General features: G+C 38.6%; 1 protein-coding gene across 1 annotated transcript in view; it reads left to right on the top strand.

Moving 5' to 3' along the window:
* The first annotated feature begins 1,402 nt into the window (after positions 1 to 1,402).
* The window catches only part of LOC126474653 (fatty acid synthase-like), a 332,546-nt gene continuing 306,388 nt past the window's right edge, over positions 1,403 to 27,560 (top strand). Inside the window, exon 1 of the mRNA XM_050102131.1 lies at positions 1,403 to 1,473. Within this exon, the coding sequence (XP_049958088.1) occupies positions 1,447 to 1,473 (27 nt within the window). The 5' untranslated portion in view covers positions 1,403 to 1,446. The remainder of the gene's footprint in view (positions 1,474 to 27,560) is intronic.

Below are 27,560 nucleotides of genomic sequence, written 5' to 3'. Positions count from 1 at the left end.
TTCTTCTACTGTATTTCTTTCCGCCATTCCTGTCAATTGTTCCCTTATGCTCTCCCTGAAACTCTGTACAACCTCTGGTTCTTTCAGTTTATCTAGTTCCCATCTCCTTAAATTCCCACCTTTTTGCAGTTTCTTCAGTTTTAATATACAGTTCATAACCAATAGATTGTGGTCAGAGTCCACATCTGCCCCTGAAAATGTCTTACAGTTTAAAACCTGGTTCCTAAATCTCTGTCTTGCCATTATATAATCTGTCGGAAACCTTCTAGTATCTCCGGAGTTCTTCCATGTATACAACCTTCTTTCATGATTCCTAAACCAAGTGTTAGCTATGATTAAGTTACGCTCTGTGCAAAATTCTACCAGGCGGCTTCCTCTTGTATTTCTTAGCCCCAATCCATATTCACCTACTACGTTTCCTTCTCTTCCTTTTCCTACTGTCGAATACCAGTCACCCATGACTATTAAATTTTTGTCTCCCTTCACTACCTGAATAATTTCTTTTATCACATAATATATTTCATCAATTTCTTCATCATCTGCAGAGCTAGTTGGCATATAAAGTTTTACTACTGTAGTAGGTGTGGGCTTCGTGTCTATCTTGGCCACAATAATGCATTCACTATACTGTTTGTAGTAGCTTACCCATACTCCCATTTTTTTTAGTCATTATTAAACCTACTCCTGCATTACCCCTACTTGATTTTGTATTTATAACCCTGTATTCATCTGACCAAAAGTTTTGTTCCTCCTGCCACCGAACTTCACTAATTCCCACTGTATCTAACTTCAACCTATCCATTTCCCTTTTTAAATTTTCTAACCTACCTGCTCAATTAAGGGATCTGACATTCCACACTCCGATCCGTAGAACGCCAGTTTCCTTTCTCCTGATAACAACATCCTCCTGAGTAGTACCCGCCCGGAGATCCAAATGGGGGACTATTTTACCTCCAGAATATTTTACCCAAGAGGACGTCATCATCATTTAATCATACAGTAAAGCTGCATGCCCTCGAGAAAAATTACGGCTGTAGTTTCCCCTTGCTTTCAGCCGTTTGCAGTACCAGCACAGCAAGGCCGCTTTGGTTATTGTTACAAGGCCAGGTCAGTCAATCATCCAGACTATTGCCCCTGCAACTACTGAAAAGGCTGCTACCCCTCTTAGCTCACAGCTAAATAAAAATTCCAAATTTTGTTACTTTTATTGTAATATTTGTGTTGTAGTGTCATTATTTGCACAGTAATTATGTTATTGATAGGTAATTTCTATTTTAGGTGGTCACCAAGCGACTTAATTTTCATGGTAATTTAATCGGAATTAATTCTTTTGGACTTGGTGGATCAAATGCACATGTAATTCTGAGGAGACCACAAACAGCCCAGAGAAAAGATTGTTACATATATCCCCTGACTAAAGTGATCTGCGTATCTGGACGCAATCAGATGGCTGTGAAGACCCTGCTGAGTAAGGTACAGTTGCCTATTTTTGCTTGTCCATAACTATATTATTATACTAATGTGTGTAATTTTAGATATATTAATGTCTAAAACTCTAATATAACTTGTAAAAGTGAAAAATGAAAGTAGAGAACGTGAATAATCACCATAAATTAAAGTGAAGACTTCCTCACAAACCAAAATCACTGTGTTGGTAGGAATGATTCAGAACCAATTAAAACCAGTGTTATAGATCCACAGAGTCTCAGTAATGTGTACATCATTTTGTGACCAGAGGGATATCTCCTGGTGATGTTCATAATGCAATGCAGCAAAGATACTGTTTGGCTCCTCTTCTTTGGAATAAAAACCTGAGTTACACTAAAGCAGACTACTCACTATTTCAGTAACACTGAATGTGTCACAAAGTGTGATTTCAACACTTTTGTCATGGTTCTGACACCAACACACCTCACTCAGATTGAATGGTAAGATGGCCCAGTGGATATCCTGTCAAAAACTGAACACAAATCAAGCATGAAAACAGAAAGAAGTGTTCTGAACTGTGGAAAGAAAGGCAAGATAGAAACAGTGAGCAATCCAAGAACAAAAAGTGGAATAAAGAGGAGGAAACAATAGATCAGTGTTATGTTTAAGTGGTCATGGTGTTGGACTGCCAAGAGGGTGAGCTGTGTTCAAAATTCCCTCCTGCCTTCTTTTTTGTGTTTTTATGTACTTCTTTATTTTTTTCTTTCCAGAACATTATGAACTGTCTGTCTGGTCACTGAAATGTTTGCTCTCTTTCTGTAATCTTGGCTGTTATTCATACTATGCATAGCTTGTAGAATGTGAATCATGTGGTAATAATATGTTATCATCGCAGGTGAGATACTGCATAGACATCTTACAGAAATGAAGACAACAAGTAAATGGGTGTGAACTATGTTACAACAAAGGAATTTAATAGTCAAGACTACCAAAAGGGAAGCAACTTCAAAAATGTTAAATATATATGTTTTGATAGAGCACAGAGAAACTGTGTGAGTGCAAAATTCTTGCATTCATTTGTTGCAGCATATGTGAGAAACTATTATGTTTTCATCATTTCCTTGGGAGTGAGCACATTCACATTCATACAAACACCTATATTGAGCAAGAAGGCTTATCTCACTCACTCACAAGGCATACTTATTTGGTGTGTTGGTAAGAGATTCCTATCATATGAGGTTCGGTTGACTTGTCACCTTGTCACTATTGCAAACGGATGTTACACCGTGACACAGACACAAATTTGGGGGGTGGGGGGGGGGGGGGCAATTGGCACAGGGAGGGTTGAACATGGATCACCCACTTGGCAGTGCAACATTGTAACCACTTTTTTTTTCCGGCATGGTTCGTTGTATTTTGTCGTAGCGGACGTCACATGACATCTATTGAAGTTCGTTGTTGATCTTGTCACTGAGTTTTTTTGTTGCAGAGGCCAACCAGCTCTCTGACTGAACATGCTGAGCTACCGTGCCAGCATTAACCATGAGCCATTTCTCTTCCTAGTAGCCCTATATTGCAAATCTTGTTCTTGGGCCATTCACTATATCTATTTTGCTTTCTTTTTCACAGTCCAGTAGACCTTCTTCCTATTTTCACGCCTGATGTTCAGTTTTTGATGGGCTGTCTACTGGGCCCACTTACCACTAAATCTGAGGGGGGAGAGGGCTGATGGGGAGTTTCCCTTGTTACACACAGTGACTATGGATCACAGGCCAGCATAAGGTCGGCATATAAGCAGTAGAAGGTAATCATTCCACAAAATGAACCATTATTGGGCTTTGAATGTTTGGTAAATTCTGCAACATCTGAAAGAATTTATCTGTAGAGCTTACAGTTGCACGAGAAGTTGCAGTTTTGTGACAAAATTTGTGTTGGTGAGTTAGAGCATATGGCCTATATGGCAGACATCAAATAGTGTGTGTCATGTGTAGAGCAGTGTAAACTTTGTGTTATTTAATGTGGGGTCAGCAGCATAAAGAGTGGGGCTGACTGATTGGAGGGATGTTCTTTTTGCAAGTGGATCTTAAACCTATAGCATTACTATCATTACATGTTGATTTGAAGGGGAAGTTATAACTGGTCAAATCAAGGGATTATCAAGGAAAGAGACCAGTTCAGTGATGGTGATGTGTCCTGAAGTTGGAAGGTGTGCTATTTAATGTGCTTTTAAAGTTTCACTTGTTTGTTAGTGGTTGAAGGGAAACACCCTGAGGTACAGAGATCAGCTACTTAAAATACATAGATGACTCTTAAGAACGGCAATTCCTTCAGTCTACCTTTTTTCATGGACAATAATGTTCATCCACATTGAACAGCTCTGGTGAGTAAATGTTTCACAGGTAAAGATGGCCAACAACAGGGAATGGAAGGCAAGGACTTCAAGTCTAAAACTTTTTTGCTCAAGAGCCGATACTGACATTGGCGGAGGGGGAACAGGTACCTAGTGCTGCATATGTATCAATAATTGCTGTTGTTGTTGTTGTGGTCTTCAGTCCTGAGATTGGTTTGATGCAGCTCTCCATGCTACTCTATCCTGTGCAAGCTTCTGCATCTCCCGGTACTTACTGCAACCTACATCCTTCTGAATCTGCTTAGTGTATTCATCTCTTGGTCTCCCTCTATGATTTTTACCCTCCACACTGTCCTCCAATGCTAAATTTGTGATTCCTTGATGCCTCAGAACATGTGCTACCAACCGATCCCTTCTTCTGGTCTAGTGGTGCCACACACTCCTCTTCTCACCAATTCCATTCAGTACCTCCTCATTAGTTATGTGATCTACCCATCTAATCTTCAGCATTCTTCTGTAGCACCACATTTCGAAAGCTTCTATTCTCTTCTTGTCCAAACTGGTATCGTCCATGTTTTACTTCCATACATGGCTACACTCCATACAAATACTTTCAGAAACGACTTCCTGACACTTAAATCTATACTCAATGTTAACAAATTTCTCTTCTTCACAAATGCTTTCCTTGCCATTGCCAGTCTACATTTTATATCCTCTCTACTTCGACCATCATCAATTATTTTGCTCCCCAAATAGCAAAACTCCTTTACTACTTTAAGTGTCTCATTACCTAATCTAATTCCCTCAGCATCACCCGACTTAATTCGACTACATTCTATTATCCTCATATTTCTTTTGTTGATGTTCATCTTATATCCTCCTTTCAAGACAATGTCCATTCCGTTCAACTCCTCTTCCAAGTCCTTTGCTGTCTGACAGAATTACGTCATTGTCGAACCTCAAAGTTTTTATTTCTTCTCCATGGATTTTAATTCCAACTCTTTTTGTTTCCTTTACTGCTTGCTCAATATACAGATTGAATAACATCGGGGAGAGGCTACAGCCTTGTCTCACTCCCTTCCCAACCACTGCTTCCCTTTCGTGCCCCTCAACTCTTATAACTGCCATCTGGTTTCTGTACAAATTGTAAATAGCCTTTCGCTCCATGTATTTTACACCTGCAACCTTTAGAATTTGAAAGAGAGTATTACAGTCAACATTGTCAAAAGCTTTCTCTAAGTCTACAAATGCTAGAAACATAGGTTTGCCTTTCCTTAATCTTTCTTCTAAGATAAGTCGTAAGGTTAGTATTGCCTCATGTGTTCCAACATTTCTACAGAATCCAAACTGATCTTCCCCGAGGTCGGCTTCTACCAATTTTTCCATTCGTCTGTAAAGAATTCGCGTTAGTAGTTTGCAGCTGTGACTTATTAAACTGATAGTTCGGTAATTTTCACATCTGTCAACACCTGCCTTCTTTGGGATTGGAATTATTATATTATATAATTGCTAACCTAAATAAATTAGTATGTTATGAGTCCCCAGTAGACTAGCTATAGGAAGGACATGGTTAACTGGCCACCAACCTCCAACCACTGGTCAATAAAAGTCAGCACCATTCGCAACTCTTCTTGTTTGCTGACTGCTCTCTGTTCCACATGGCTGCAAGTCTGAGCCACTCCAAAACTTTTACACTGTTGTTGTGTTGTTTTGTGAGTGGATGATTAATTGATTAATAAAATTAATTGTACTTGTATTTAAAAGCATTGCACAATATGAGACACAGTCACAAATATTTACTAAATGTTTGGAATGTCATTTTTCTTCTACTCATTGAATTGTATAACAACAGTCTTAATTCAGTTTCATATTCCTTGCTACAAATATGAACTGCATTTGAAGATGGCCATCTCTATAATGTGCATTCACTAAGCCATGTTACTTACATATGAAATTTATAGCATAGCAGCTAATTGGTATGAGGAATGCACATCCCTGAGTTGTCAAGACTGGAAGACAAACAATAAAACGTTCTCGCATATCATCCCCTCATCCCACAAAGACAAATCTACCTGCCCCTACAATCAGCACCCTAAGATGACTGGCAACTTTTTATGCACATACTATACTTTGTCTGGTATATTTTTGATTCAGGGATGGCATCAGGTAGAACCAGCAGTTGCAGATGGTATGTATTCATTCTTTACTGGTTTCAGATAATCATAAGTTATCCTTCTTCAGAAGCTGTTAATGTTAACAGTTGTTACAAATGAAAATCTACATTTTAAAATAACTCTCTGCAACTGTCGGCTGCACCTGACTCCTTCATCAAATAAAATTATTGTGTTGTTGCTGATAATGATCAGCTACGTTTATGATACTGAAATTCTTCAATATAGGCAATAAGAATTTTAAATTTCCATGTGCTGGTTTGACAATAATTACATTTTGAAGGATTTATTCATCCAAACTGAGTGTTGACACGTGCCATTTTGGCAACAATTAAATTTTTAGTGATGTATTCATGGTGGTTAACTGTTGGCTGGCACTGACGGAAATAATCAATATGGTAGCATGGGCCAAAGACAGGATTTTCACAAAATTACTGCCACCATGTTTGGAAGCATAGAAAATACCATAAAGTGCTGCTGATCAGTTTTTAATAAACTAAAAGAAAGGATACAGTGGATCAGTGTAATCGAGTGCAATGTACCTTATCCCTATGAAAATACAGTTTCCTTAAAATGTGTTATGCTATTTGTTGGTGTAACACAACTAGATGTTATAACTATCTTTTGCAGTGGTATTACTGAAAACACTTGAAAAAATAGGTACTGTGCACTCTAGTGAGTCATTGCATTCTTGCAAAAAAAAAAAAAAAAAAAAAAAAAATTGTCCATTGAGTGGTAGTTATATGAAACATTGGACACTGCTTATCTTTCTCATGACCTCAGTGGTCTAGGTGCTAAAATCTATGTATCAAAACTTTGCAGTATGGTGGTCTGGCTTTTGCTTTGCAGATTACTGAATACTAATTGTTGCTGTTGCTGTTGCTGGTTTAGTTCACTGATCTGCACTACAAGATTAATTTTGTACATTAGAAAAATATAGATTCATACATTATTGTAAAATATACTTTGCATTAACAAGAATAATTATTTTATCCAATTTTGTTAAAGTTAAATATAAAAATACCTGGATGACTAGTTTTTCAGAGTGCACATGTTTTTATGTATAAAAAAAAAAACAAATATTTTCATAACTTATGGGTAGGATAGAGAAATAAAAGTAATGGCTGAATACAATATCAAAACCAGCTCCCCAGCAAAATACTGAATGGAAGTGGTATTGAGTGATTCATTAACAGTTCAGCCACCATCAATAGATTCTGTTTGAAAAAGAGGAAAACCTTTATGTCATTGCAGTATGCAGAGCTGAATATGTTGTGTCTATTTGAAATTGAGAGTGAGATTATTTGCAGAATAGTTTTAAGAACATTATGTACCATTCTTCTGTTGATGCATGTGTGTTTAGATTGGTTACATTTGTAGTGTCATCTGCAGAAAGACTATTATTTGACAGAAGGTCTTTTAAATATATGAGAAACAATAGAAGACTACATTTACAGACAGACTCTACAAACCATCATGTGGAGTATGGTGGAGGGTACGTTGTACCATTACTAGTCATTTCCTTCCTGTTCCAGTTGCAAACAAAGTGAGGGAAAAATGACTGTCTGTATGCCTCCGTATGAGGCCTAATTTCTCATAACTTATTTTTGTAATCGTTACACAAAGTGTACGTAGTGTCAGTCAGGATTGTTCTGCAGTCAGCTTAAAATGTCATTGTAATGTAGTTAGTCTGTGACATGGCTCACAGAAAATACCAAAGGTGCTATGTTATTTAATGCTTGTAAAATTTGCTGATTAAATGTGTAGGTGGCATTCTCAGTTGAGCAACTCTTCTGAAATCTAAATAATATTTTGCTAAGGATGTTATTGTTGCTCAGCTGGGATACTGTTCTAAAATAGTAACCTTCTCAAACAGTTTGGAAAATGATAGCAGCAGTGGAACAGATCAGTAGTTGTTTATATCTCTCCTATCATCTTTCTTACAGAGAGTTTTAGCAATGGCATATTTCAGTCTCTCTGTAAAAATGCCCCAGGTTAGTGGTGCTTGACATATTTCAGCAAAAAACAACACTTATTATAAGTGATAAAATCTCAAGTACTCTAGAATGAGATTTTCACTCTGCAGCGGAGTGTGCGCTGATATGAAACTCCCTGGCAGATTAAAACTGTGTGCTGGACCGAGACTCAAACTCTCCTCGGTATCCTTCCTTTCAGCAGTGCTAGTTCTGCAAGGTTTGCAGGAGAGCTTCTGTAAAGTTTGGAAAGCAGGAGACGAGGTACTGGCAGAAATGAAGCTGTGAGGACGGGGCATGAGTCCCGCTTTGGAAGCTCAGTTGGTAGAGCACTTGCCTGCGAAAGGCAAAGTTCCAAAGTCTGAGCCTCGGTCCAGCACACAGTTTTTACCCTTCTAATACCGTGGGGTCTGTAATGACCGCAGGCCATAATTTTCTGTAAAATATACCTTATTTCCTATTCCTAAAAATTATGAAAAATTCGGACTTTTCCTGAATTAAGTAATGGGTTCATAATATATTACTATAACTTTTTGAAAATATTTAGTATTGCAGAAAATCAAGAAAGAGCCACTGAATACCATTGGGGTCAAATGCGACCCCAATGCTCTCTTGCCGTATTATTACCCAATAATGCTACATTGAACCTGGAACTGTTGCTGTATTTCCTTTGTTTTATTCTTGTAAATATTGTTGTAGCATGTGATTGTTACCAATACTTTATAAGTCGACAGTTATTTGTTCCATACACGTGGAGACTACTATTGTATGTGTTGCATTTAGTTGAAAATGTCTCATCACCTTTCCGAAGATGAAGTGCTTGAAATATTACTGCAGGATAATCCTCTATCTGGAGAATCAAGTAGTGATATCAGCGATATAGTTCCTGATGTCTCATGCAGCGATGGAGAAATTGTCATCTTGGAAGAGAATATTCCTCAATCAGACGGAAGTTCAGAAGAAGATTGGACAGTGCAGATGTCCAGCCTGAACAAGAAGTAACATATATTTCTGACTTGTGGCATTTCATGGTAGATATCCATTTCGGCAATATATTCCTTCAAAACCAGGAAAATATGGATTGAAATTATGGGCAGTATGTGATAGTGCAACATCTTACGTTCTCAATCTCCAAGTTTACACTGGTTAACAAGAAAATCAATCTCTTGAAGTTGGTCAAGGCAAGAGAGTTGCTTTAGATATGGTGAAACGCTTGGAAAACAGTGGCAGAAATGTAACAACTGACAATTTTTTCACTAGCCTTAGTTTGGCGAGAGAACTTCTGAAAATCAATCTCACACTCATAGGAACAATTAGAAAAAGTGAAGGAGAACTACCACAAGCTTTCAGACAGACCAAAGGTCGAGTCAAACATTCATCTATTTTTGGATTCCAAGAGCATGCTTCAAATGTTTCATATTGTCCGAAAAAGGGGAAAGTTGTAACTTTGCTCAGTACAATGCATTCAAGGAAGGAAATGGAAGATTGTGAAGAATGCAAGCCAGTAATGATTCTGGATTATAATAAAACAAAATTACGAGTAGATACCATGGACAAGCTGGTTAGAACATACACTACAAAGAGGGTGAGCAGAAGGTGGCCAATGGTATTATTTTACAACATGATTGATATCAGTGCACTGAATGCATTTATCATATTGCTACATCTTACACTAGACTGGGCAGAAAGGACCAACTACAAGAGACAGGCATTTCTCATAGCATTAGGAAAGCAGCTTGTCGGAAGAAAGCCAGACAAAATTATTTCCATGGTACTTCCATCAACAGTACAACCAAAAAAAAGGTCTGAGGATAAAAAATTCACCCATAAATGTTCAAAATGTGGATGTTCTGTGTGTAAAAACCACTCTGCAATTTATTGCTGTAAGTGTAATGTGTCATCAATGTCAATTCGGAATTTAATCAAAAATGTTTGTTGTTTCATGAGAATAGTTTGTAAATTTTACGGAAACAAATAATTTAAAAAATATGCATTTTAATATAATGTAATGTCACTGAAATTATGTTTTAGATTGTGGAAAAAATAAGGAATGTGATTTTATCCTACCATTATTAAAACTATCCATAATAAAAAATAAATTCCTTTGGGGTCACTAAAGACCCCAATGGTACTCAGTGTAACAAAAAATACTCGGTATCAGAAGGGTTAATCTGCCAGGAAGTTTCAGCCAATCTATGGTCTCTTCATTTGCTGTCTCTCCTGTCTAAAGAGTAGAGATAAGTTTGGAAATTTTTGACAATCAGCTAATTTACAAGAGGTACTGAAATATATTCGAGGGCAGCGTGGAGGGTAAAAATCATGGAGGGAGACCAAGGGATGAGTACACTAAATAGATTCAGAAGGATGTAGGTTGCAATAGGTACTGGGAGATGAAGAAGCTTGCACAGGATAGAGTAGCATGGTGAGCTGCATCAAACCAGTCTCTGAACTGAAGACCACAACAACAACAACAACTGAAATATTTCTAATGAATTGATTTATGATAAAGTCTGGCACTCTGTCAGTTCCTGAGAACATTTTTAAATGTTATTTCAATGTGAACGATATCCTATGGAATTGTTTCAAAAATTTATATTGAGGATAAATAGAATGTACTTTGTTTGACGTTTGTTTGGACTACTTCTGTTATCACTGACTATTAAATTACTTGTGACATATGTAGAATACTGCCTGAAAAACTATGTCACAGTATCTATTGGGAATTAATAACTCTCATATTATCACCGTACAGTGTGACGTTTTCCTTTTAAGGTTTATTTTATTTGCTTCCTTCTTTATTACTTTGACATTTTCCTTTTAAGGTTTGTTTTATTTGCTTCCTTCTTTATTACTTTGCAGACTACTTGGATTTTACTTGGTATCTCTGATATGAACTTATGCTTTCTTTCTTTCTTTTCTTTGCCTGGTTTTAACTATTTTGCATATCTGAATGCATTTCTGAATATAATGGCATAGGGGAGAGGTATCATTATTGTTGTGGTCTTCAGTCCAAAGACTGGTTTGATGCAGCTCACCATGCTACTGTATCCTGTGCAAGCCTCTTTATCTCCAGATAATTACTACAACCTACATCATTTTCAATTTGCTCTTTTTAGTCATCTCTTGGTTTCCCTTCACAATTCCCCCTCACTTCCCTACTATAATAAATTGGTGGTCCTTTAATGTCTCAGAATGTGTCCTATCAATTGAACCCTTTTATTAGTCAAGTTGTGCAACAAATTTCTTGCTCCCCAATTCTTTTCAGTACCTCCTCATTAGTTATGTGATCTATCCATCTAATCTTCAGTTTTCTTCTGTAGCACCACATTACAAAAACTCTATTCCTACACTCTAGACAAATACCTTTAGAAAAGAATTCCTAACACTTAAGTCTGTATTCGATATCCAGAAATTTCATCTTCTTCAGAAATGCTTTTTGTACCAATGCCATTCTACACTTCATATTCTCTCTGCTTTAACCATCATCAGTTATTCTGCAGCTCAAATAGCAAAACATATATACTACTTTAAGTGTCTCCTTTCCTAATCTAATTCCTTCAGCATCACCTGATTTAATTTGAATATGTCCCATTATCTTTGTCACGCATTTGTTGATTTTCATCTTATATCTTCCTGTCAAGACACTGACCTTTCCATCTGACTACTCTTCCTAGTCCTCTCCTGTCTGTGACACAATTACAATGTCATCAGCAAACTTTAAGGTTTCTGTTTCTTCACCCTGAACTTTATTTCATACTCCTAAGTTTTCTTTATTTTCCTGTACTGCTGCTCTGTGTACAGAATGAAACATCAGGAGTAGGCAATAATAGCCTTGTCTCACTTCCTTCTGAACTACTGCTTCCCTTTCATGCCTCTTGACTCTTATAACTGTATCTAGCTTTTACACAAGTTCTGAATAGCCCTTCAATTCCTGTATTTTACCCCAGCTATCTTCAGAGTTTCGAGAGAGTATTCAGGTCAACATTGTCAAAACCTTTCTCGAAGTCTACAAATGCTATAAATGTCAGTTCGCCTTCCTTTAGCTGATCTTCTGAGTCACGTTGTAGAACCAAAACTGCTTTGTATGTTCTCCAAAATCCAAGCTGATCTTCCCTGAGGTCAATTTCTACCAGTGTTTCAAATCTTTTGTACAGAATTTCTGTTAGTGTATTGTAACCATGACTTGTTAAAATGATAGTTTGGTAATTTTCACACCTGCCAGCAACTGAATTCTTTGGAATTGGAATTAATACATTATTCTTGAAATCTGTGGGTATTTTGCTTGTCTCATACATCTGGCACACCAGATTGAAGAGTTTTGTCATGACTGGCTCTCCCAAGGCTATCAATAGTTCTGATGGAATGTTGTTTACTCCAGGGGCCTTGTTTTAACTTGGGTTTTTTGGTGTTCCGTCAAATTCTTCTTGCAGCATCATATTTCCCATCTAACCTTCAGCTACATCCACTTCGGTTTCCATAATAATTCCTTCAAGTTCATTTCCCTTGTATAGATGCTCTATATACTCCTTCCACATTTCAGCTTTCCCTTCTTTGCTTAGGTCTGGTTTGCCATCTTACCTCTTGGTAGTCACACACCTGCTTCTCTTTTCTCCAAGAATCTCTTTAATTTGCCTGTGGTTGGTATCTATTTTTCCCCTAGTGAAATATGCTCCTCAATTCTTTCATTTGTCATCTAGCCATTCCCACTTAACCATTATGCTTTGCCTATCAATCTCATTTTTTAGACATTTGTATTCCCTTTCACATGCTTCCTAGGTGCATTTTTATATTTTCACCTTTCACCAGTTAAATTCAATATCTACAGTGTTTTCCTAGGATTTCTTCAGGTCTTGTCATTTTCCTATTTGATCCTCTGCTGGCTCCACTACTTCAGCTCTTAAAGCTACCCATCCATCTTCTACAGTGTTCCTTTTCCCTATTCTAGTCAACCATTGTCTAATGCTCCCTCTGGAACTCTCAAGAACCTCTGGTTCTTTCAACTTATCCAAGTCCCATCTTCTTAATTTCCTACCTTCCTGCAATTTCTTTGGTTTCAATCTGCAGTTGATAACTAGTAAAACATAGTCTACATCTGCCTCTGGAAATGTCTTACAATTTAAAATCTGGTTCTGAACTCTTTGTCTTACCATATTATAATCAATTTGAAACCTTCCAATGTCTCCAGGTCTCTTCCACATATACAGTGTTCTTTAATAGTTCTTAAATCAAGTGTTAGGGATGATTAAACTAAGCTCTAAGCAAAATTCTACCAGGCAGCTTCCTCTTTCATTCCTTTCTTCCAGTCAGTATTCAACTGCTATTTTTTCCTTCTCTTCCTTTTCCTGCTATAGAATTGCAGTAATCCGTCACTGTTAAATTTTCGTCTCCCTAACTATATGAATAATTTCTTTTATCTCCTTCTTCATTCCCTTCATCATCTGCAGAGCTAGTTGGCATATACACTTGGGCTGCTATAGTAGGTGTGGGCTTTTTGTCTATTATAGCTATGATAATGCATTGCCAATACTGTTCGTAGTAGCTTACCTGCATTCCTATTTTCTTACTCATTGTTAAACCTACTGCTGCATTACTTATGTGATTTTGTATTTATAACCCTGTGTTCAGCAGACTAGAAGTCCTGTTGCATCTGCCACTGAACTTCACAAACTCCTACCTCATCTGATTTCAACCCACACATTTCCCTTTTTAAATTTTCTAACCTACATGCCCAATTACGTGCTCTAAAATTTCATTCTCCAATCTGTATAATGCCAGTTTTGTTTCTCCTGATGGAGACATCCTCCTCAGTAATCCTGGTCCAAAGATGCAAATGGGGGACTGTTTTACCTCTGGAATATTTTACCCAAGATTACACCGTTAATATTTAACTATACAGTAGAGCTGCAAGCCCTGGGGGAAAATTAAGGCTGTAGTTTTTCCTGGCTTTAAGGTGTTCTCAGTACCAGCACAGCTAGGTTGTTTTGGTTTCAAGCCCAGATTAGTCAGTCATCCATACTGTTGTCTCTGCAATTACTGAAAAGGCTGCTGTCCCTCCTCAGGAATTATACATTTGTGTGGCTTCTCAACAGATACCCCTTTGTTGTTGTTGCACCTATAATACAGCCATATATATGACTGAAAGATAATTTATGTTATGGCATTTTTGTATTTAAGTAATTCTCTTTTCCTTACTCATTGGCTTTTGAGGCTTGTTGTAAATCGTGGCTCTGTTTTTGGAGTTGTGTCTCTTACTACTTGTGTTTTGAGAGGGAAAGCAATTTAAAATTAATCATTAAAACTGCTCAAACTTCTTGGCGGTGTCATATATATGAGAAAATCCTTCCCATCTTACCATAGGTAATAAGGCATTGAATACTTCTAAGTTATGTCTATTGAACCATCTTGGTGTTATAGTTCTTTAATAGTTTTCAGTGGACAATGAGTCCAGTGAAGAACAATTTGGCATTCAACAAATATCTGATCCAGGAAAGGAACAGTAGGATTTTTTACTGGGATTGTAAGTATCTGTAAGATTTAGAAATCACTCTTTCCTTTTCCTGAACTCTGGAAAGTCAATATTGAAGACTCCACATAGCTCTCCAGACTTCTTGGCTAGATGAAGACTGTGTAGAACATTTTCAGTTCTGTATTGGAATGACTCACAATTCAAATTTAGGAGCAATAGATGCATGCAACAATTCTATTTGCACCATTGACTTCTAGTCAAAGTCTCTTTGCGCAGTGAGGTGCCAAAACTGATGCTTGATTAAGATTGCAAGTCTCCATTTTTGAAAATACTTGTACAGAAGTAATTTGGTAGTATGTAGTCTGGCATAGAAAGTGAGATGATGTGACATGACTTTGGCTAGTGTCGTATGATGTAAAGAGTGCTAATAAAATGTAGTTTGATGTTTAGCAAAATCTCAGTACCCATAACTTTGTTTGTGACTGACAATATATTTTGGTGGCTTGTTTTCAATTCAATTCAATTCAATTTTTATTATCACATAACATGTCTTATACAATCAAAGATTGTGACATAGGTGACTTGTCAGTTTTTACACTATATATAACAATACTAAAAATACAATAAACTAATAATATACATGGTGTAACATCTTCAAAGAGGTATTTTAATTACAATTATAATGCATTGTTACCATTCATTAACTCTTCTACACTATAGTAACATTTATCTTTCAGATATTTTTCCAGGTCTCTTTAGGTGCCTTTTTCCATTTGGGTCATCCATATCTTTCCATATTTTATTTACAAATTTCATGCCCATATAGTATGGGGTTTTTTCATATGATTTTAAATGGTGGGTAGGTAACATGTAGCTCGTTCTATGTCTTGTATCATATTGATGCAAGAAGAAGTTGCCCTCAAAAAGTTGTGGGTTTCTTTTCGTGAAAGTGAGAGTTTCATAGATGTATATGCTAGGAATGCTCATTAGATCCAGTTTTACAAATAAAGGTTTGCAGTGTTGCTTTGGTTTTGCTCCCACCATTGCCCAGATGATTCTTTTTTGTAGTCTAAAAGCTCTAAGTAAATTTGTTTTTTCAGACCCCCGGAAAATTATACTATACCTAATGACTGAAACAAAATATGCATTATATATGGTTTTTCTTACAGCTAAATCAGTAATACTATACAAGATATTCATAATATATACAAGGCTATTCAGTCGACCCAGTATGTTGTCCACATGGCGACTCCATAACAGGTTTTTATTGACTAACACGCCAAGGAATTTGACACAGTCTGCAGTCTCTAATTTTTTCTCCATATACCTTATTTCACTTATAGACTGTGCAGATTGTTTTGTGGTAAAATGAACAATTTCTGTTTTTGTAAAGTTTAATGTCAAGTTATTGTTTTTGACCCATGCCTCCACTTCCCCAAGTGTTTGTTTAATATGACGAATTAGGTCTACCTCATTTTTACAACAGACTAAAGCTGTTGAGTCATCTGCATAGAGGATAGTATCAGACTGGACCTGACATGGCATATCATTAATATAATATAGAAAAAGCAGTGGCCCTAATATTGAGCCTTGTGGAACACCTAATTGAGTGTTTTTCCAGCCAGAGAGAAATTTCTTGCCGTTGATGTTAATAAGTACTCTTTGTTTTCTGTTTGCCAAGTATGATGACATCCAGCTAAGAGATTTGCCTTGAAAACCATAGCGTGCCAATTTTTGGAGAAGCAGGTCATGATTTACTGTGTCGAAGGCTTTGGACAGGTCACAAAAGATGCCTGACACACACATTCTATCATCAAGACATCTGCTGACTTTTGTGACTAATTCATTTATTGCATGGATTGTGCTGCGGCCTTTTCTGAAACCATATTGATTGCCTAAGATAATGCTGTTAGATGAATTGTGATTTTCAATCTGATCACATGCAGCTCTTTCAAATATTTTTGAGAAAATTGGTAACAGTGAGATTGGCCTATAGTTGCCCAATTCATCTTGTTTGCCTTTTTTGTGTATGGGCCAAACTTCTGCATATTTTAATCGATCTGGGAAACATCCCTCATCAAATGATTGGTTGATTATGAAAGAGAGTGGATATGCAATACTGTGACGGACTATTTTTATTATTTCAGTGGGGACCTCATCCCACCCCGCAGATTTTGAATTTTTTAGGGACATTATGATTTTGATGACATCTGAGATGGAAACATGAGAAAACTTAAAACATGTGCAATTGCTATCTGTCATATTGGGCTTTGTATTTGGTGGTGAACAGTCACCAAATTTGTTACAGTTTATGAAAAAGTCATTGAATGATTCACAAATGGCACTGGGTTCTGTAACAGCCCTACCATTTATCACTATTTTAGAAGGGCATTTTCTCTCTGCCTCACTGCCAACTTCACTTCTTATAACAGACCAAACAGCTTTTGATTTGTTTTTTGCATTTGAAATGAAGTCGTTATTTGCAGTACGTTTTGCTAGTTTAACTACACTCCTGGAAATGGAAAAAAGAACACATTGACACCGGTGTGTCAGACCCACCATACTCGCTCCGGACACTGCGAGAGGGCTGTACAAGCAATGATCACACGCACGGCACAGCGGACACACCAGGAACCGCGGTGTTGGCCGTCGAATGGCGCTAGCTGCGCAGCATTTGTGCACTGCCGCCGTCAGTGTCAGCCAGTTTGCCGTGGCATATGGAGCTCCATCGCAGTCTTTAACACTGGTAGCATGCCGCGACAGCATGGACGCAAACCGTATGTGCAGTTGACGGACTTTGAGCGAGGGCGTATAGTGGGCATGCGGGAGGCCGGGTGGATGTACCACCGAATTGCTCAACACGTGGGGCGTGAGGTCTCCACAGTACATCGATGTTGTCGCCAGTGGTCGGCGGAAGGTGCACGTGCCCGTCGACCTGGGACCAGACCGCAGTGACGCACGGTTGCACGCCAAGACCGTAGGATCCTATGCAGTGCCGTAGGGGACCGCACCGCCACTTCCCAGCAAATTAGGGACACTGTTGCTCCTGGGGTATCGGCGAGGACCATTCGCAACCGTCTCCATGAAGCTGGGCTACGGTCCCGCACACCGTTAGGCCGTCTTCCGCTCACGCCCCAACATCATGCAGCCCGCCTCCAGTGGTGTCGCGACAGGCGTGAATGGAGGGACGAATGGAGACATGTCGTCTTCAGCGATGAGAGTCGCTTCTGCCTTGGTGCCAATGATGGTCGTATGCGTGTTTGGCACCGTGCAGGTGAGCGCCACAATCAGGACTGCATACGACCGAGGCACACAGGGCCAACACCCGGCATCATGGTGTGGGGAGCGATCTCCTACACTGGCCGTACACCACTGGTGATCGTTGAGGGGACACTGAATAGTGCACGGTACATCCAAACCGTCATCGAACCCATCGTTCTACCATTCCTAGACCGGCAAGGGAACTTGCTGTTCCAACAGGGCAATGCACGTCCGCATGTATCACGTGCCACCCAACGTGCTCTAGAAGGTGTAAGTCAACTACCCTGGCCAGCAAGATCTCCGGATCTGTCCCCCATTGAGCATGTTTGGGACTGGATGAAGCGTCGACTCACGCTGTCTGCACGTCCAGCACGAACGCTGGTCCAGCTGAGGCGCCAGGTGGAAATGGCATGGCAAGCCGTTCCACAGGACTACATCCATGGGAGAATAGCAGCCTGCATTGCTGCGAAAGGTGGATATACACTGTACTAGTGCCGACATTGTGCATGCTCTGTTGCCTGTGTCTATGTGCCTGTGGTTCTGTCAGTGTGATCATGTGATGTATCTGACCCCAGGAATGTGTCAATAAAGTTTCCCCTTCCTGGGACAATGAATTCACAGTGTTCTTATTTCAATTTCCAGGAGTGTATTTTGTCAAATGTTTTTTTGTATGTGCTTACATACTTAAGAAATTGAGGGCTTCGCTTTACTTTTGCCTCCATATGCAGTTTCCTCTTAGTAGCACTAGACACTCTAATTCCTTTTGTTACCCAGTATCTACTTTTTTGGGACCTGGTCCTCACTGTTACAAAAGGGAAGCATTCATTGAATATACCCAATAATTCAGTTAAAAAGTTATTGTAATTGTCACTTGTGGAAGTGTGTTTGCTGACTGTCCACTTGGTTTGGCTTAGTTTTTTGCAAAATACTTCCACATTTTCTTGACTGAAATTCCTACATCTTTTTGTTGTGCAGACTGAATTTTGCTTCAGTAGTGATACAAATAGTGCTTTATGGTGTGATACTCCTAAATCTAGAAGAAACTTTTCTTTTACATAATAATTATAACTACTTACAATATTGTCAATACATGTTGCAGAGCTTGCTGTAATTCTTGTATACTGATCGAAATTGAGATTTAGCCCATTTGTGGCTACCAGGTTCTTTAAGTGTGAAGAAAATTTGTCATCAGTCCTTACATCTATGTTGAAGTCAGCACATATAACCACTTTCTTGCACAGTTCCTCACATTTTAATTTATGTAGCAATGTATCAAACTTATCTAAAAATACAGAGCTTATATGGTACCCAGGGGTGCGATATATGCTGATAATTAGTGTGTTATACTCTTTAAGTTCTATACAACAACTTTCAAATGTGCCTTCTTCATTCAGATGGCTAAAATTCTGTCTGATATCATAGTCTACCATGGAATGAACTAATATGCAAGAGCCTCCATACCCATTGGTCCTACAAAAGCTGGTAGCCAGTTTATAACCTGTAAGTTTATTCAGGAGACTGATATTTTCAGATTTTAGCCAATGTTCATTAAGGCATATTACTTTCACAGATTGTTTCACATTTTCTAGCAAAATTTCTATATCATAAAGCTTCTTGATCGTTCCTTCAGACAGACCTCTTATGTTCAAGTGCATAACGAAATTACTATTGCATATATTATTAGGTAGAGGGTCTTTAAAACTAATTTGACTATAAAGTAACGGAACGTCCACCTGAGTGTTGACTGCTTGTTCTGGATTCGTTGTATTGGGCCAAATTCGGATAGAACTGGCCCCCTTCATCAGTTTCCCTGTGTGTGAGCATCTGTATGATGAGTAGGTACAGTTTTCTTGACAATAATTTCAGTCTCTGCTGTATGTTCTGAGGCTGGTTCTGGCACCGTCTCATCTTCTGGACGTGATGTTCCTGTTTGAGCTGGCGCTGTGGCTGCGATTTTGAAATTGTTTTCTCGTTTATCCATTTCCTTGGTCGAAACTGGTTGCACAGCAATTGGTTTTCTTGCAACGTCGTCGTCTTTTTGTATTAATTTCGCTAGCATTTTGCCAACGTATGACTTGCCAGCGTTATTATAATGTAGCCCATGTTTCGTAAACAAATCTCTTGCATCTGGAAGATCAAGAAATGTTACATTTTGTTGGGACTTGCATATTTTGTAGAATTGTCTGTTTACTTTTGCAAGCTCCAGATTTACGATGGAATTGTCTTGCAGGTCGTATCTGTGAGGCAAACTAGTAACTATGATGTTCGGAACTTTCAGGTCAAGTAATGTAGTTTTTAAACACTGGGTCGCATGTTTACTCTCATTTCTGTATACATCATTACTTCCACCCATGATTATGACGGCATCATTCTTAGATAGCTCATTAAGTGAGTTGCTGCTCTTAATTATCTAAGTCAAAGGTGCACTGGGTTTCGTCATACCTGTAGCCGTGAATAATGTACTGTACTCATTTATTTTTTCGGCAATTTTCTTGGCGTGGCTATCACCAAGTACAACAACTCGTCGTTTGATGTTCACTGGTTTATTTTTCGTATTAGATGTTTTCTTGGCTGCGCACTCGATTGGAAGTTTCGTCACTGATTTTTGTTCATCATTGTTCTTTGTCTTATCACAGTCTTCGTCTAGTGTTGTGAATTTATTTGCTAGCGGTATCGCCGGAACTGTACTCACTGTCTGTCTGTTTGTTTTTTTCGGCAAACGCCACGTTTTTTGCGCAGAACGACGGTTAACAACACTGTCTTGTGCTAGACGATGATCTCGCTCTATCTCTTTGTATTTCGTTTCCAGTTCTTGATATTTCTGCCGAAGTTCTTCATATTTCGTATTTATAGTCATTAAATCCTCTGTAAGCACACTTATTATTTTTTCTTTTGATTTTATCGTGTCCATTACCTCGTTTTTCGTGACACTCACAACGCACTGACGGCATGTCCAGTCATGTTCGTCTTTTATATATTTTAGATTCACTTTAACACATTTGTCGTGATACCAAGACCTGCACTGGATGCATAGGATACTTCTCTTTACCTTTTTTACCTGTTTGTGACCGATAGCATATTTTATTGGCACATGTAAAGACTTTTGTTGCTATAATTTATTTACTGATTTTTTCCATTAACATTCAAATTTCTTGAGGCCGTTTTATTACCTCACTCAACTCTGTCATATTTGTTGATGACATGTCCATATAAATCATATGTGAAGCTGTTTCGAGACTTTCGTCTTATTGATGTCTAAGTCCTTTCTGTCACATGATTCATCGATATGGCAACCTCTCTGTATTACTGATGATCCCTCGATCACGTTACTTCCATCATTGCCTGCATCCATTGCAGTTTTCCATCAGAGTCTTTTCAACCACTGAGCTGTCCATCAATTTGGCTTTATCTGAGCTACTGTTGACTTTTTGCATCACACCACTTCCACAGACTGTTCAGGTTTGGTCAAGATCAATGTCTCCCCCTTTTAAATATTGTTTGTGATGGAATTGACACATATTTCACTGTCTTGTCAGAAGCACCAATCTTGATCATTCCAAAGCTGAAAGTCTACAGAAGCATGGAATGGAGTTCCTTCGAAAATTTGCATGAATCCAACAAGTAGATTCCATTAGCATACTCCTTTATTCCTTGCAAAGTTTACTTATTAAGTGTGGTGAACAGCTTGTACACTACAAAAGAAAATTAACGCAACTGTCCAGAATAAGATCTTACAATGCTTAACAATCACTCTGCAATGGTGATGTATTCAATTTTTGCCTAAAATAAACTGTTTGCATTTAGCACACTGCTTTAGTGATTCATCAGATATAATTACACTTTATAATTACTCAATAAAGTAGTTCATTTAAGTTGGTCCATAATTAACATCACCGACTGCAACAGTCACTCACTTGTACAACAATAACCTTTTACAGTACTTGTTAGTCATAATACAATTCCGTCACAGTTCATATTAATTAGAGTTATTTTATTTATTTAAATGTCTATCTCCTAGTTCCCTAAGACCAAATTGAGGAGCAGATCTCCAAGGTCATAGAACATGTCAATGAAATTAAAACATAAAAGTAATAACAGATAAAATAAAATGTTTATGAACCCAAAAAAAGTCAAGCCATAAGTTTACGCAAACACAACCAACAATATAACATAAGATTCAGCTTAATTTTTCAAGGAATTCCTCAACAGATTAGAAGGACTGACCCTTGAGGAAAATCTTCAATTTTGATTTGAAAGTGCATGGATTAATGGTAAGATTTTTGAATTCTTGTGGTAGCTTACTGAAAATGGATGCAGCAGTATACCGCACACCTTTCTGCACAAGGGTTAAGGAAGTGTGATCCAAATGCAGATTGGATTTCTGCCAAGTGTTAACTGAGTGAAAGCTGCTAATTGGGAATAGGCTGATATTGTTAACAAGAAATGACAATAAAGAATATATGTATTGAGAGGGCAATGTCAAAATAACCAGACTACTGAACAGGGGTCGACAAGAGGATTGCGAACTAACACCAGTTATTACCCGAACTGCCCATTTCTGAGCCAAAAATTACCTTTTAGAATGGGAAGAGTTACCCCAAAATATAATACCATATGACATAAGCTAATGAAAATAAGCAAAGTTGACTAATTTTCATGTTGAACACTGTTTGAAGAGTAAAAATGCCAGCATTAAGTCTTTGAACAAGACCCTGGATGTGGGCTTTCCATGACAGTTTACTATCTATCTGAACACCTAGAAATTTGAACTGTTCAGTTTCACTAATTGTATTCTGTGAAATTAAATCATTGGGTTTTGTTGAATTGTGTGTTAGAAATTGTAAAACCTGAGTCTTACTGTGATTTAGCATTAGTTTAATTTCTGCAAGCCATAAACTTATGTAATGAACTGCACTATTTGAAACAGAGCCAATGTTGCACACGTCATCCTTTACTACCAAGGTAGTGTCATCAGCAAACAGAAATATTTTGGAGTTACCTGTGATACTAGAGCGTATGTAATTTATATAAATAAGGAACAGGAGTGATCCCTGGGGCACCCCCATTTGACTGTACCCCACTCAGACCACAAATCACAGCCAATCTTAACACTGTGGAAAATGCCCATTTGGTGTCTGTTGTTAAAGTAAGAGGTGAACCAATTGTGAGCTACTCCCCGTATTCTGAAATGGTCGATCATCTGGAGCAATATTTTGTAATCATGTGAAAGATTTTAACGTTAAAATTCTTCACTATTATGTTTGCTGGTTTGTGTATTTTGACTTACATGACATGCATAATTGTGACCTCAGCCAGCACCACAAGTACATACAATATCTAAGTTCTCCAACATAAGTGCAGCAAAGCTTTCCTTTTATGCACTGAAGCACCTAGGAAAACTGGTATAGGCATGCGTATTCAAATACAGAGGTATGTAAACAGGCAGAATATTATGCTGCCGTTGGCAATGCCTATATGTGACAACAAATATCTGGTGCAGTTGTTAGATCGATTACTGCTGCTACAATGGCAGGTTACCAAGGTTTAAGTGAGTTTGAATGTGGTGTTACAGTTGGCGCATGAGCGATGGGACACAGCATTTCTGAGGTAGCGATGAAGTGTCAATTTTCCCATATGAGTATTTCATGAGTGTACCATGAATATCAGGAATCCCGTAAAACATCAAATCTCTGACATCGCTGCAGCCGGAAAAAGATCCTGCAAGAACGGGATCAATGATGACTGAAGAGAAGCATCCAACGTGACAGAAGTGCAACCCTTCTGCAGATTGCTGCAGATTTCAGTGCTGGACAATTAACAAGTCTCAAAGTGTGAACCATTCAATGAAACATCATCAATATTGGCTTTTGGAGCTAAAGGCCCACTCGTGTACCCTTTATGACTGTACAACAGAAAGCTTCATGCCTCACCTGGGACCATCAACAACGACAACAGACTGTTGATGACCAGAAACATGTTGCCTGGTCAGAGGAGTCTCATTTCAAATTGTATCAAGCAGATGGATGTGTATAAGTATGGAGACAACCTCATGAATCCATGGACCCTGCATTTCAACAAAGGACTGTTCAATTAGTGGAGGCTCTGTAAAGGCATGGGGCATGTGCAGTTGGAGTGATATGGGATCCCTGATATATCTAGATACAACTCTGAAGGTGACACATACATAAGCATCCTGTTTGATCACCTACATCCATTCTACATCTACATCTACATCTATACTCCGCGAGCCACCTTACGGTGTGTGGCGGAGGGTACTTATTGTACCACTATCTGATCCCCCCTTCCCTGTTCCATTCACGAATTGTGCGTGGAAAGAACGACTGCTTGTAAGTCTCCGTATTTGCTCTAATTTCTCGGATCTTTTCGTTGTGATCATTACGCGAGATATATGTGGGCGGTAGTAATATGTTGCCCATCTCTTCCCGGAATGTGCTCTCTCGTAATTTCGATAATAAACCTCTCCGTATTGCGTAACGCCTTTCTTGAAGTGTCCGCCACTGGAGCTTGTTCAGCATCTCCGTAACGCTCTCGCGCTGACTAAATGTCCCCATGACGAATCGCGCTGCTTTTCGCTGGATCATGTCTATCTCTTCTATTAATCCAACCTGGTAAGGGTCCCATACTGATGAGCAATACTCAAGAATCGGACGAACAAGCGTTTTGTAAGCTACTTCTTTCGTCGATGAGTCACATTTTCTTAGAATTCTTCCTATGAATCTCAACCTGGCGCCTGCTTTTCCCACTATTTGTTTTGTGCATTCCAATGGACTTGGGCACTTTCAGCTGGACAATGCAACACCCCACACATCCAGAATTGCTACAGAGTGGCTCCAGGAACACTATTCTGAGTTTAAACAATTCCGCTGGTCACCAGACTCCCCAGACATGAACATTTTTGAGCATATCTGGGATGCCTTGCAATGTGATGTTCAGGAGAGATCTCCACCCCCTCGTACTCTTATGGATTTACAGACAGCCCTATAGGATTCATGTTGTGAGTTTCCTCCAGCAGTACTTCGGACATTAGTCAATTCCCTGCCATGTTGTGTTGTGACACTTGTGTGTGCTTGCAGCAGCCCTATACGATATTAGGCAAGTGTACCAATTTCTTTGGCTCTTCAGTGTAAGAGAATGTCATGCTGATATCTGACAGTGTTCATATAGGTGTGGGCAGAATATTGTAGCTGAGGGCTTGAACCATTGTTTGTGTAAAAGAAGTATGCTGCAGCCTAACAACCCAGGAGAATTTACGTCATGAAAACCTGCAGACTTACATAGATGTTACTCATTTACTTTCAAACTGCAGACTGCCTGTTGGTCTTATAAAGAATGGTATAAGAACAAACTGTTATGGGATATATTGTTTTTGATTAATTATGAGAACCAATAGAATTTTTGGTTACAGAAAATGCTGCTGTTTACAGATTTAGAAAAATAAGTGGAAAGTATTTTTCTTCTGCAATGCGAATCCCCTCATTTACATGCATGAAAACCACATTGCAAATTAGGGTGAATTACCTGAAATGGTTAATTAATGAGTTGGTCAATCAATACTGTATGTCATTCTGTACAGAAAAATTAAAATAGCAAAAATATGCAGCCCAAGCTGAGAATCTAACAGTGTTTATTGCAAAATGTGCAACAGAAAATGGGACTTGCTCTGAACTCTTAAGTTTAGTTATTGCAAAAGATAAAGAGCTGTAGGCAATTTAAATATACTTTACTGGGAAGTTGGAATGTTTAACTTTCAAATGGTGTAGGTTACCTTTCTTAAATACAAGCCTTAGTTCATAGTCTTATGCATGTAACAAACCCTAATACTGACTTTATTACCTGTAACTTTTAATTGAGAGTGCCTAATGAGAACTAATTACACAAATGGAATCAGAGCACTTGAAGTGATTATCTGAATAATTGTTTTAATAGAGTATAAGTTTAAAGATTTACGTATAGGTATTACGTGTCGACAAATAAATGTATTGAAAATTTTGTGGGTAGGGAAGAAAAGCCTGCCATGCCACATATTGAGCAGACTGTTTGATGGCCCTTGAGTCATGTTCTTCAAATTACTGAATCAGAGTTTAGAAGCTGACTCTTCAGTTGGGATTTTGCTGCTGGATTTGGAGTAAGTTGTGTAGGTTTGTTTGATTGCCTTCAGCGTGGTATTTTTGATTAAGTGCTTAACTTCTGTTTGGCTCTGTTTGTGTAATCTGATGTCCTGGGAATTGGGTTTAGAATCTTAGACTAAACCAAGAACATCTTATTATTTTTACGTAGATAAAAAATCTACTCACCAAGTGAATAGCTTTTTGTCACCCTCCAGTTTGTGCAGTATCCTTGTATACCATATGCTCCTTCAGCACCCACTTCCCTACTCTGTGACTCTTACCCCAGTGATTGTCCCCACCATAAGACTTGCCGTATGTACACTCATACCACCACCTACACCAGCCCTGTAATTTGCAAAGAGAAGACCATCTGTGAAATGATACATTATGTACCAGGTACTGTAATACGCCATCTGGATTCTTCCCCCAGATACCAGTTTCTCAGATCTCCGCAGCTGGAAACTGGCAATACAACATTTCCTTCATTCTTGCCACCCACTTGACCTTAATTTACATTACATTCTTCAGTCTCAGCATTTGTTCTCAGTAACTGTTCCTCCTTCACCATGTTTTAGTTTTCTATATCTTTCATTTTCTGACAAGTCATTACTCCCCTCCACACACATCTATTGCATACAAGGGTTGTTTGAAAAGTTCTCAGAAAAGAATAGAGAAAAAGCACTTACATCACTGAAACATCTTTTATTTTTCAATGCAGTCTCCTTGTAGATTAATGCACTGGTCCAATGCTGTTCCTGTGCCTTGATCCCAACTTGAAAATGAGTTTTCTCCAGGCCTGTAAAATAGTTGTCAACTCTGGCAACAGTTCTTTGTTTGAAGTGAATCTCTGTCCACCAAGAAAAATTTCAGTTTTGGGAAGAGATGGAAGTCTGACAGAGCCATATCAGGTGAATACGGCAGGTGTGGCAACAGTTCATAACTTAGTTCATGTAATTTTACATGGCAATGGTACATGGGTTTGGGCCCGCATTGTCTTGATTGAAGCCGGCTGGGGTGGCCGAGTGGTTCTGGGCACTACAGTCTGGAACCACGCGGCCGCTACGGTCGCAGGTTCGAATCCTTCCTCGGGCATGGATGTGTGTGATGTCCTTAGGTTAGTTAGGTTTAAGTAGTTCTAAGTTCTAGTGGACTGACGACCACAGTAGTTAAGTCCCATAGTGCTCAGAGCCATTGGAACCATTTTGTCTTGATGGAAGGTGACTTTCTTCCTTGCTAAACCTAGCCTTTTTTTGCATGTCTTTTGTTGCAGTTTGTCCAGGAAGTTAGCAAAATATTCTCCAGTAATTGTTTGCCCAGTGGGGAGATAATCTACAAACAGAATCCCCTTTGCATCCCAGAACACTGATGCCATGACTTTTCCTGCTGAAGGAATTGTCTTTGTTTTCTGTGGTGACAGAGAATCAGCATGTTTCCACTGCTTTGACTGTTGTTTTGTCTCTGGCTTATAGTAGTGCACCCAAGTTTCATTTGTGTTCACAAACCGGAACAAAAAACATTGTTTGTTTCTCCTAAAACGGGCCAAACATTGTTCTGATATGTCCATTCTCATGCATTTTTGATCCATTGTCAAGAGTCGTGGCACCCATCTTGCAGATAATTTTTTCATTTCTAATTCTTCAGTTAAAATCTGATATACCCTTTCAGATGACATCTGGCAAGTTTGAGCAATGTCACGCACTTTCAATTGTCGACCCTCCATGACCATTTTGTGCACTTTTGCAATGATTTCTGGAGTAGTGACACATCTTGGCCAACCATTGC

This window comes from Schistocerca serialis, chromosome 4 (genome assembly GCF_023864345.2).
Source record: "Schistocerca serialis cubense isolate TAMUIC-IGC-003099 chromosome 4, iqSchSeri2.2, whole genome shotgun sequence".
Taxonomy (NCBI): Eukaryota; Metazoa; Arthropoda; class Insecta; order Orthoptera; family Acrididae; genus Schistocerca; species Schistocerca serialis.
This window is presented reverse-complemented; position numbering and strand designations above follow the sequence as displayed.